The 12,889-nt window shown below is 32.7% G+C and overlaps 1 protein-coding gene and 1 non-coding gene across 5 annotated transcripts; both read left to right on the top strand.

Annotated features, from left to right (window-relative positions):
• The first annotated feature begins 4,231 nt into the window (after positions 1 to 4,231).
• LOC145051783 (thioredoxin H-type-like) lies at positions 4,232 to 5,968 on the top strand. Of its 4 annotated transcripts, none has more exons than XM_078999607.1 (5): positions 4,232 to 4,368; positions 4,873 to 4,928; positions 5,290 to 5,406; positions 5,528 to 5,650; positions 5,741 to 5,968. In XM_078999607.1, exons 2-5 carry the CDS (start codon positions 4,908 to 4,910, stop codon positions 5,894 to 5,896), a joined length of 417 nt encoding a protein of 138 aa, XP_078855733.1. In that variant the 5' UTR covers positions 4,232 to 4,368; positions 4,873 to 4,907; the 3' UTR covers positions 5,897 to 5,968. The 4 variants fall into 4 exon arrangements, with proteins under 4 accessions (XP_078855733.1, XP_078855731.1, XP_078855732.1 ...); XM_078999605.1 differs by having other exon boundaries at positions 4,873 to 4,952; XM_078999606.1 differs by having other exon boundaries at positions 4,240 to 4,385.
• A 2,230-nt stretch (positions 5,969 to 8,198) lies between these two features.
• Positions 8,199 to 8,301, top strand: LOC145055814 (U6 spliceosomal RNA). Its single transcript, XR_013685366.1, has one exon. It is a non-coding gene; the product is annotated as a U6 spliceosomal RNA (small nuclear RNA).
• The last annotated feature ends 4,588 nt before the right edge of the window (positions 8,302 to 12,889 follow it).

Below are 12,889 nucleotides of genomic sequence, written 5' to 3'. Positions count from 1 at the left end.
CGGTGTAACGGATAACACGTGATATCAGGGGCTATTAAGGTGTTAATGATTTTATGATTTTAATTTATTTTTTTAAAGATATGATTTATTAATTGATAATATATTGTTTTCTGAGAACATCTTCGTAATTAGTATTAGATTTGGTAAGTAGGTTCCTTTCCATAAGGCTATAAAAACTGAAGATATTATCGAAAATTGAATTATGATATGAAATCAAGAATAATTTACTCACGAAAACCAATTATGATACCAATATTCAATGGGATTCGAATAGATTGTGTAATATTCGAATGGATTTTATAAGATTCGATCGGAATTCTGACGGAATGTCTATATTATTTTCATTTTACCAAGTAAATACCTAACTGTTATAAACAAACTACATAAAAAAAGATTATAAAGAGAATTATACTAATGAAAATAGTATAATCTTGTCTCACTTTTCTTTCAGGTTAGTATTGAACTTATGGGTTATGTTATCCTTAAATTACCTATATGAATTCTATAAAGGATTTAAATTACAACAATTCTAAAACAGCAATATACAAAATGTAACATCAGAGTATAAATTCATACAGATTAACATTGCATTACCACATTCACAATATTATTTACACATTTAATATTACATTGTTAAATAATTCAAAAACACGTGTGTAACATCCAAACAAAAACGATATTGCTCATTATATAGATTTAACAGACACCAACTAATATAATATAATCTAACCATACATCAAATGATGTATGAATTTATTTGAATTACATAATGAAAACACCTAAAGTTTCATTGATAGAATCAACTCATACATATAACCGAAAACTCGTTTTTATTGAAAAATAAACTCCAAACAACTAGACTTCTAATTTGATTTCCCGGCAAATGGGCAATTTCGTATGTCATGATTCACCAACTTATTACAGATCGAACATCTTCTTTTTCGAATCATACTTGCATTCATCGGAGGAGGATCAATTTGTAAATTGAGATCGTTGTTTGGTTGTTGCTGAAAAAAAATGATAACACATATTGTATCGAAATTGTTAATTAGATAAACACAAATTGTAAATCATTTGTACCTGATCTTGATTATTGTTCGGTTGCTCCATTGCAATTGCAAAGAAAAAAACCGGCCGATGATAAGTTTAGATGATCCAAATGAAGTCGACTACAGAGGGATTATATATGGCTTAAAGGATAATGAATACAAATTAAAAATATATCTATAATTAAGCTAAAAATAAGGGCTTTGATTGGGAATAATTGGGAATAAAATCTTATTTAAGTAATGAAAATACTTGGTCTAGAGTAATCCCTACATCCACACAATATCTGTGTATCCACATTTGAACCTATATATATATTCACAATGTTAATATATGAATTTAGATATTTTTAGATTTTTTTTTCGATAAAGAATAAGCTATAGAAATTGAAAAAAAGATTTGGTTTCTTGAAAAACCAATAATTATGGTTCTCTATTGAACTTTTCCCTATATATATATATATATATATATATATATATATATATATATATATATATATATATATATATATAACATTGTGAATGTGAAAAATATTTTTCGGATTCACATTGTGAATTTGACGTTAAAAAAAATTCGAATTTGATATCATTGGAAAAATGATAAAAAGTTATGAATTTCTATATTTTTAGTTTTTTTTTTATAAAAAATAAGTTTTAAAAGTTAAAAAAAAGATTGGTTTCTTGGTATGGTTCTCTATTGAACCTCACCCTATATATATACAGGGTTAGGTTCATGTGAGACGGCCTAATTTTGTTAGACCGTGGGACGCATTTTTTATTTTTTTATTTATTTATTTTTTATTTTTTTTAGTTAATCAAGTTCCGAAAATAACATTTAAAAAAAGAATTTTTGGATTTTTCCATTTATTTTGCATTTTAAAATTATTTTTAGAATATGTACAGTGTAATATTCTATTAGAATATTTCACGTATTTTTCAAAAAAAAACGTGATTTTTTTTATTTTTTTATTTATTTTTAGTTAATTCAAGTTCTGAAAGTAATATTTAAAAAAAGAATTTTTAGAATTTTCCATTTATTTTGCATTTTAAAATTGTTTTTTAGAATATATATAGTGTAATGTTCTATTAGAATATTTCACGTATTTTTCAAAAAAAAAAAAAAAACGGGATTTTTTTTTATTTTTTTAGTTAATTCAAGTTCCGAAAATAATATTTAAAAAAATAATTTTTGGATTTTTCCATTTATTTTGCATTTTAAAATTATTTTTAGATTTGGTCTCACAAAATTAGAATGATCTCAAATGAACCTTAACAAATATATATATATATATATATATATATATATATATATATATATATATATATATATATATATAGGGTTAGATTATATTGTTTCCAGTAACTATTGTGTGCCAGAATGCACAAATCTGGACCACCGAATGAATAGAATCAACAATCATGATTTGAGGGTCTATGATATTACAATAGGGTAGCATGTATTATATAATCACACAAATTTCAGCAAAAGGGTATTTTAGTCAATTAACCTCTTGTAAAAAAGGTAATTTTCGGATTTTAAGGGATCATTAATTCCCTTATTTTTAAAAAATCTGATTTTTTTTAAATTAATTCTAGTTAAATTATAATATTACTTTTAATAATAACCGATTTTATTCTGTCAGAATGAAAAAAAGTCAACAATAAACTAATAAATATATTTGTGGTTTTATTCTTACATAATGTTTTTTCATTCAAGATACTTTTTATATTAAACATGCTTAAAGAATTATACAACATATTATCAAGAATAACATTTTCTAAAGAATACGGATTTTATTCTTTAAGAATCACTATTTACATTCACCCGTAGACAAAAAGAGTATAAACAATTATTACAATCATTCTAAAAAAATATGACTAATAATGGTTTAAGGATTACATTTACTCTTAAAGATTAAAACTAAAAATGGTTAAAAAAAAAACATCAAAATCTAACAAAAACACTACTCTATTCCGAAAGAATATTATCCTTCTCCATATTTTCTTCATTTTCCATATTAATGGCAACCTCTTCAAAACCTAAATTCACAAGGAAAACATAATCAACTTTCAAATATTAAAAATTTTAGTGCATTAAATAGAATAAAACAATAAATTCTAATAGAATGTGATATATATTCAAATAGAATATAACTATAATTTCTACAAACCAATATTAACAATCATCTCTAAACTTGCAATGTATATTATTCTGAAAGAATGTAATGTTTCATTATATAAAATGTTATTCCATAAGAATCAAGACCAATAACAAGATTATAAACCAATTTTATTCTGACAGAATTGGTTAGGGTAATTCATTGCTTAAGTTGACAAGGAATTCAAGATTATATTCTAACAAAATTAGAATTCGATATTCCATTCTAGCAGAATGATCGACATCAAGATGCCTTAAAAAACCTAGATTTCAACTATGCATTTTATCAAACACTGGTGTGCTTCTTCAGTTTCTTCAAAAAAAAAAAAAAAATAGTGAGAGTCTTACCAATTCAGTTTCTTGGTGGTCGAGAACTGGAGATACAACTAAAAATACATGTTATATGATTAGTACAAGAGTATACCAATTCAGTTTCTTGGTGGTGTCGTTGACGACCTAAAATCCCCATGTTGCCTTCGTTTTCACCTCCTTTTGCAGACTCCACAACAGGCACCGAGCACCTCTTCACCACCATCTGTTGTTGTTGCTTTTCCCCGGATTTCTTGTTGCAGACCTAAAATCCCCTGCTGCCTTCGTTTTCACCTCCTTTTGCAGAGTCGATGGAGGGATCGCTAGAGAAAAAGACGATGTTCGATGCAGACGAAGGAGGGTCGTGAAAGAAGCAGAATCAGAGTAGAGAATTTTGTGAGGAGGCGAGATAGTTTTGTGAGCGGCAACTGAATGATAAAGGGATGGTGGTTTTCTAGGGTTTAACTAATTAAGGAGAGATTAATTGAATGCCTTTTTACCATAATTAGATATACTAAGTTTACCATTATACCCTTTTCTAATTTAATTAATGATTTATTGTTTTCTGAGTTCTCATTGGTGCATTTAGGCACACACTATTTGCTAAAAACATTTGAACCTAGCTCTATATATATATATATATATATATATATATATATATATATATATATATATATATATATATATATATATATATATATAATGAAAAATAGAAAATGTGGCGTCTTATGGTCTCCTACAAAAATTTTGAAATTAGTTCCTTTTACTTTCTTGTCATCGGTTATGAACAAAGATCAACCGAATTCGGTATTTAGGTTACGTTTGTGATTTCGCCGGACATTTTAATCGTTGCCGGTAAACCTCAGATTCAGGTATCTCGTTCTGTTAATCCAATTATGTAAAGCTGTTGCTCGTCATAGGCAAAATTATCGTCTCAAATTTTCTCCTAATTCACGCGTCTATGAGGAATGCGATATAATTGGAATCTTTGATTCATTTTGAGCTAATTTTTAAGTTAAGTTGAGATTAATGGATGTTTATTAGGTCTTGGCAGTTCACGTTCATACTCTTACCTGTCTTTTATTTTTCGCTAGTTAAAAACCATATTTAATTTGTATATGTTCTGAGAATCTATGAGGTTTGAAGCATCTTGATCTATTGCTCTATGATACTTTAGTTTACTGCGGTTTCCATTTTAACACTAGATTTCTGATCTTCTGTATGCTTCTCTCCTCCTCTCCCCTGATACATTGATCTTAATTTGCTATTAATAACAGCTTAGATTTTAATACACCGAGTTTTAATTTGCATTGATAAACGTAGTTTGTTCTGCTAATATAGTTTTTTTTTGGTTTTCAGGGTAAACCCACTGCAATTACAGGTTTAAAATCTGAATGGGACTTTGCTTCTCTTCGGTGAGTTTATGTTGCTTCTCTTCGGTGAGTTTCCTTGTAAGTTGCAACAAATAACAGGACTTGTATGCAATTTTTCTTAAACAGAGGAGCTCCTGTGGCCTCAGTTTTTGTTTCTTGAATGATTTTTTCAAACTTTATAACTAGTTTCTCTGGCTAAATGAAGAAGATGTGACAGAGGAATGATAGTTTCCAGACACTTGTTGTCTTCTGATTTTAATATGTTATTACATTACATGCAACATATGGGACCCACAAAAAGGAGAATGTGGTGATTGAATATACAAATAGTCAAATACAACCTTAGTTTTCTTGAATTCTTGATCATTGAGTTTGATTATGCTATTGATATTTGTAAACTCAGACTGAAGAAGATGAACCAGATGATCGCCCTCAATTCGCAGGAGGTAAAGTGACACTTGTCACTACCAAGGATGTTTGGGATCGAAAGCTCTCTGAAGCAAAAACACAAGGCAAAATAGTAAGTGTCATTTTCATCATTTCATGGTTTCTTAATTAAGACAATAAAGATTAGGTCTTTTCTTTAACAAATATCTGCTTCAAAAGATTGTAAGTAATTTGAAAAAGTGGTTATTTTACAGGTGGTTGCCAACTTCAGTGCATCTTGGTGTGGACCTTGCAAGTCAGTTGCACCATTATACATCGAGCTTTCAGAGAAACATCCATCTCTTATGTTTCTGACTGTAGATGTTGATGCATTAACAGTAAGTCTTTCTTGTTGACTTAATGCAGAAAGAGCGACTTAATACAGAATTTAGTCATTGGAATGATGAAATACATTATTTTTGATGCAGGATTTTAGTACACAATGGGATATAAAAGCAACTCCAACATTCTTTTTCCTTAGGGAGGGGAAACAATTTGATAAACTTGTGGGGGCCAACAAGGAAGAATTGCAGACTAAGATAAGCAGCATGGTGGTGTCAGAAGCCCCAGGTGGTCAAAAGTAATTGGTTATCAGAAATTATGTAATGTAAATACATCTTGTGTTTCATAATATCAATATGAACATTCATTCTCAATATGGGTTCACCAACATTTGTTTTCATAATTATGGTTTAGCTCTGAAAATACTTGAAACAATAACAAACTTCATACTATGCAGAAATATGAATGCATATGCTTCTAAAATCTAAATGATACATCGGAAATCAATCATAATGGAAACAATACGGAGGATCCATGCTTAAACCTAGTCTGAGGAATAACAACCTTCCATGGGAACAATATTACACATATATGATATATGTGCTTGTATTGAACAGGAGAAAGAAACCTACGAACTATAACGGAGACTTATACAAAACCTATAACTTACAATTATTATTTTTAGTATATACCCCTGTCAAGATCCAAAAAGCCCATTGGTTGCTCGTATTGCTCGATTTATAGTCTTGGATAGTGCCATATACATATGATGCAGTGTAGAGACACAAATAAAGATTGACCATGTGGATTTGTAGACCTAGAATAATCTATTCCAAACCATGTTGATTCAATGAATACAGTGGAAATGGGGTTCAAAATCTGGTTTGAAGAAAAAATGATTTTAATAACACTTGAATAAAAAGAAAATTTTAAATGGGTCCCAAAAGAGCCATGGGTCAAGCACAAACCCAAAAAACATAAAAATGTCTATAACTTCACTTCGAAAGCATTTTTGGGACATAAATATGGGTAAGTCACCATGACGTGTTACTCGTTTCAAGCTTTGATTTGACCACTAGGCCTAAAATAGAGCCCATAGCCAAAGTTATGGTCTTTTATCATGAGCCTCTAAGAATATAACGTCAGATCATCCACACTAGGGCCCACATCAACGTCGTAACAACACACGCTTGGTCTATCTTGGACAATTTAAGACAAACTTGATGATTTAAAAGGTGTATGTACCATAGTTTTCGAAGCCCATGAACTATTACGTGTGGAGAGTCATTGAGCATGTATAGAGCTTGAGCTTGAGCTTCAAGCCTAAATTCTGCAAAGCTAATTGGGTACCTCAACAAGTCGACCCCCTAGGAGACTATGGTTCTTTTTTGTGTATTTATAGATTTATTTATTATGGAAAACTTCTTGACTTAATATACGGAATTACGGATCATGAAAAATCGTTATGGCTTACCGGGTACCATAGGTGCATGACACATATTCTAAAAACATGGTGGAACTCTTAGAGAAGTCGAGAATAATCCATATTACTGTATGTTATCCATTTTTACCCTTTTCAATTTCTTTTTTACCTTCGGGAATCTACTTCTTCTCCATTTTGATTTCTATTATGATATTGTCTCTATATGTAATAATTTTCTTAAAACATCCGATGTCCTTTTGGTTGACTCTTCATAGATCTCGATATATAATCTCGATAGTGGCAATTGTATACCACAATAAAAGTACTTATTTCCTAAGGAAAGTTGAGGAAATTAAGGGGTTGGTTGTGAATAAGGACCATTTGCAATGATAATCACCTTTGTAGGTATTATTAGAGGACCTTGCAAATCCTTTACCTTTGTTGGCAATAGGCAATAGTGTACAACCTAGCAGATATTCTTTTGAAAACGAAGAAATCGGAAAGACAAAATGTAATAAAAGTAGAGTTAGTGTGATTGAACCATGAAACTTTTGCAACTTTTATAAGAAAAAATAGGTGATTTTGCAACGATTTAAGGTGTTTACGCAATGTGGAGCCTAATTACACTAAATGAAAAAAATGTAGTATTGAACCTCCTGAGAAAATATTTCGTAACTACGAGTTACTTCGCAACGTGCATTATAAAATGACTACTATTTCAATATCGCCCTTAAGCGATCGTGATGCTAGACGAATACATTTGCATTATCCTAAACTGAACTAAAAGGTCATACACATATTTTAATAGGGATAATGACTTGGGAGGGTAATTAGGTTTCCAGTTTGTCCGTATTAGGTCACTAAGGTTTTTTTTTTTGTGTGTATTAGACCAATATGGTTGTTATTACCGTTTAGAAATAGTCTTTTTACCAGTTTTAACCGGTAAGAATGACTATTTGTAAACGGTAATAACAACCATATTGGTCTAATACGCACAAAAAAAAACCTTAGTGACCTAATACGGACAAACTGGAAACCTAATTACCCTCCTAAGTCATTAACCCTAAATTTAAAGACATTGAGAATATATGACCATCAACAGTAAACTAGTTTGTTTAGAACTCACGTCGTCCCATATAACCTGCTACTCCTCTATATGGTGAAGCTCTTCATCTACAGTCATCCCTTTGGGGACATCCGATAAAATTGGAACGATACAGAGAAGATCAGCATGGCCCCTACGCAAGGATGATACACACAAATCGAGAAATGGTCCAATTTTTTTAAACCCTTCGTCGTCTTCTCTAGAACCCTAATTCCATTTTCAAATGCTAATAGAGTTCAATTGCAATTCTTACGTTTCGGTAGTTCATCTACTAAAGTCATGATTAGACAACATGTGGATTCCATGGTCAGATTGATCTTCTTGTTGATGTCTTCAACCATTTGTGGCAAGTAAGGGTGATCTTTCTTTTTATAAAGTCTCCTTTAAGTTTTTTACTTTTCATGTCATTAAGTTTCATGCTTTATAACTTTCGTTTATGTGTTGTATATAGTCTATATATGTTTGTTTATGTGTTGATTTTTGATTAATTTTGCAACTTCAGTTTCTTACTTCATGTTGTGGTTTTGCTTCTTATAAAATAATTGATAATAGGCATCCTCTGCAAGTCCCTGTTGGTTTAACATTTCCATTCGTTATCAAATGTAGACATTGATTGGAGGTATCAAAGTGAGATTGTATTTGTACATATGGATGTGATCATGTAAACATTTAAATGACAAAAAAGAAGTTATTGATAAAATGTTGCATATTTATGTAATGAAGTCCATCAATCATATGAGTTTTTGGACTTAGAAGTTCTGGAAGGGTTGTGAAATAAGTTTAAATGGAAGCAACTATTTTCAGTCAAACAAGTCAGTCACATTGATTAGTAAGCATGTTCTCTAAATAATTAGGGTTAATGACTTAGGAGGGTAATTAGGTTTCCAGTATGTTCATATTAGGTCACTAAGGTTTTTTTGTGCGTATTAGACCAATATGGTTGTTATTACCGTTTAGAAATAGTCATTTTTACCGGTTTTAACCGGTAAAAATGAATATTTCTAAACGTTAGTAACAACCATATTGGTCTAATACGCACAAAAAAAACTTTAGTGACCTAATACAGACAAACTGGAAACCTTATTACCCTCCTAAGTCATTATCCCATTTTAATAAAAAAACACAGGATTAGGTCTACACGTGCATTTTCATTTGTCCTACATAGATCAATGGGTCACTCAACTTGTTTGTCATATATACTATGAGCGGTATTTTCCTTCACTCGTCAAAACTCAAGAAATGGTCACCTTTAATTTTCTTTCATTTTTTCACAATAAATTTAACTTGATTTAAAAAACTATAAACTTTTTATAAAATATAATTAATTAAAAAATACTTAATAAAAATAAAAATATTTCATTTGTTAAAAATAAAAATGACATAATGAAACGAAGAAAACATGATTAAAAACTACACAATAGTCGTCTGAATCTTCGCCTGAATCCTCGACGATCATATATGAATCTTCATTTGATTCGTCAAACAAATAATCATGCAAATCTATAACCTCAGGTTGTATGTTAGCCCAGTAAATATGTTCCACCAAATCTGATTTAAGGGAGTGGCAAATGTCACAATCATGTACATCTCTTATGTTTTCCCTATACTCTTATGTACTAACAGTTACTCCTTCGATGGTTTTGCAAAACTCCGTCGTCATTGTAGCGGCATATCGTTTTTTCTTCATCTTCTAGAATCATATTATGTAATATGAAGCACACGTACATTATGCTTTGCAACCTTTTGACTTCATATGATTGTGCCCCGACTTGTAGTACTTGCCAACGCCTCTTAAGCACACCAAATGTTCACTCCATATCCTTCCTAGCTGATTCTTGTGTTGCCTTAAATTTTATTCTTTTTTCGTCGTTCAGACATGTGAATTATGATAGGTTGGGATATATCACATCAATAAGATAGTACTCATGCTTATATGATACCCCATTTGCTTGAAACGGTACATCGTGCGACTTTCCAAGATAGATGTTATTGAATATCGACGACTGGTCAAGAACATTGATGTCGTTGTTTGTTCCAGCGAAACCAAATAATGAATGTCATATCCAAAGATCTTGTGATGCGATTGCTTCTAGAATAATCATCGGATGTCTATGACCACCTCGTATGTATTGACGATGCCATGTATTAGGGCACAATACCCAAGACCTGTGCACGAAATCGATGCTACGTAGCATTATCGGGAACCCATGATTGTTTTCATGCAACGTGTGCAATTAGTGGATGCCATTGATCGTTGGTTTGTGTAAATATCATTTTCCTTAAACCAAAATAACAACTTTCACGAACTTGTACACACTTTCCCGTGTTGTACATTCTGGCATCCTCAAATACCCATCCTATTTGTTTGCTCCCATCCTCAAATACCCATCCTATTTTTCTACCTCTCACATCCCACTTCAACTGAAAATATGGAAGTCGACCCTCCAAGTCACCAACAATACGCACAAACTGTTGGATTAAGTGTCTAAGCCCATAAGTATTATGGTATGTACTTGACCCGATTATGAGCATGGTCCTTTTGGGCTGCCTTCACCTTAGCAACTGATAGGATGAATTATGGAGAAAGAGGATTAAATGTGATTTATTAATATATTATGTGAATAATATATTAAAATAGAAATCATATGGTTTAATTAATATTGATCAAGAATTAATTTAGAATTAGTTTTGTGGTCAAAAGAGATTAATTAAATCAAGGGGGTTGATACTGTAATTACAAGATAGTTACAAAGTTGGGCTTAGGATCCATAAAGAAGCAATGGACGAATTCTATATGGGAGTCCATATAGAAATTGTCCAAGGGGCCTTCTGGAAGGATCCTTTGTGCTGCTTAAGGACTAAGCAGCTGGATTAGGGTTTTGACTGAAACCCTAATTGCTCAGCTATATAAGGAACCCTTAGACATGCCAAAATCGGCCACTAGAAAGCCTAGGAGGATTCTATAGCCGATTTTGAGCCTCTCCTCTCTCTCTTGTTCTTCCTTGTTGCTAGTGGTGTTTGGGACTCCATTAGAGGTGCAACATTTGAGGCACTAAGATTTCAAAGGTCAAGGAGTTCTTGTTATTACTACATAACAAGTTGAGGTAATCATTCTAACTTGTTTATTATGTCTATTTTGAAATAAGCATGCTAAATTAGGTTTTATTGCTTTGGTATTCAATGTTATATGTTCAAGTTAGAAAAACCTAGATCAAAGCGATTAAGGTTGCATGTACACCATAGGAATGATGCTATGCTCATAACCCATCAGTGGTATCAGAGCCTAGGTCAGTTTTCTAGTTGAATAGATGCAAAAGTGAACTGCTAAAGGATAAAAAAGTAGAATTTTTGCTGTCTGTGAAGCTGACTCAGCGAGTCCATCAGTGGACTCGGCGAGTTGCATGAACTCGGCGAGTCCAGGGTGCTGTTGCCAGAATTTTCAATGTTTTGAGCAGTTTTTGATGAGGATGTAGCACTTGGTTCCTGGTATGTAATTTAAACTAAGTATTTTTGCATTTTTAGCTAGAACTAGGCGATTCATTTGTAGGCCCGACTCACCGAGTAGGATCGGGATATTGAGCACGTTTAAGTTGGCGACTCGGCGAGTCCGTCAATCTGGAAGAAAACCTAATTTCAAAGGGTTGCACCCCATTTAAACATCGTTTTGTGCCTCATAACGGCCCCCATTGCGTCCAGAACACCCCCTCTCGAAGCCCTAACCCTTCTTTTAGTAATTTGAGTGCTTTTGGTGCAATTCCTTGAAGTTTTGGAGAGAAGAAGAAGGTAGATCAAGAGGAGAGGAAGAAGATCCAGAATCTTTGTGCCATTTTAGAGATTCTAGAGGTATTAGACTCGAAACCCTCTATGTTCCTTCATTATTATCTCGTTAAGAGCTTATGATAGTCATTTTTAGGCCTCTTCTAGTCTTGATCTTTGAGTAATGAGCTTATAGTGTTAAGGGACTTTAGATCTAGGCATGATTAGGCTCTAGGAGCTCGGATCTACTGCCTTTATGGATCCATATTGCATGGAGGCCCTAGATCTACTCTTTTAGTGCATTTTGAGCCCTAAAACCTTCATTGGTGTTTATTTACACGTAAAGTTGGAAGCTTTATGTAATAATCAAGCCCTAAGAACCCAGATCCATGAATGGAATGCACTGGATTCAAGCAGAATCGAGTATATAGTAATTGCATGCATGCGAATCGGCGAGTCATTCTTCGGACTCGGTGAGTCGAGTCACGAGTCCCCGATTTTTCCCCTTTTGAGTTATGCCGAGTGGGATCAGTGAGCTATAAGTGGACTCAGTGAATCGGAAGCCAAACTCAGTAATGGAGGGACTCGGCGAGTCAATGCCCTGACTCGGCGAGTCCAAGGCAACCTTCTTGCCTCAAGAACAAACTCGACGAGTTGTTCATACAACTCGGCGAGTCACAGACCAAAGTGTTCATCGGATGAAGATGATCTCGACGAGTTGTTCATACAACTCGGCGAGTCGAATGAAAGACTATTGGATATTTGTATGGAAGGAGAACTCCTCGAGTCATGCCTAACTCGACAAGTAGGGGCGGGAGTGAGGACAATCGACTGGATATGGACTCAACGAGTCAGCAAGCCAACTCGGCGAGTCGGGTCAACTGGAAGTTGAATTTGACTTTGACTTTTGACTTGGTTAGGGGTAAAATGGTCATTTTACCTTGAGGGTGGTTAGCAGTGTTTGATTGAGTGTTTCGTGGGAATTGCAGCCGGAGGATTTCCGGAGCAGCA

This window comes from Lactuca serriola, chromosome 5 (assembly GCF_051521515.1).
Source record: "Lactuca serriola cultivar US96UC23 chromosome 5, Lser_US96UC23_V15, whole genome shotgun sequence".
Taxonomy (NCBI): domain Eukaryota; kingdom Viridiplantae; phylum Streptophyta; class Magnoliopsida; order Asterales; family Asteraceae; genus Lactuca; species Lactuca serriola.
This window is presented reverse-complemented; position numbering and strand designations above follow the sequence as displayed.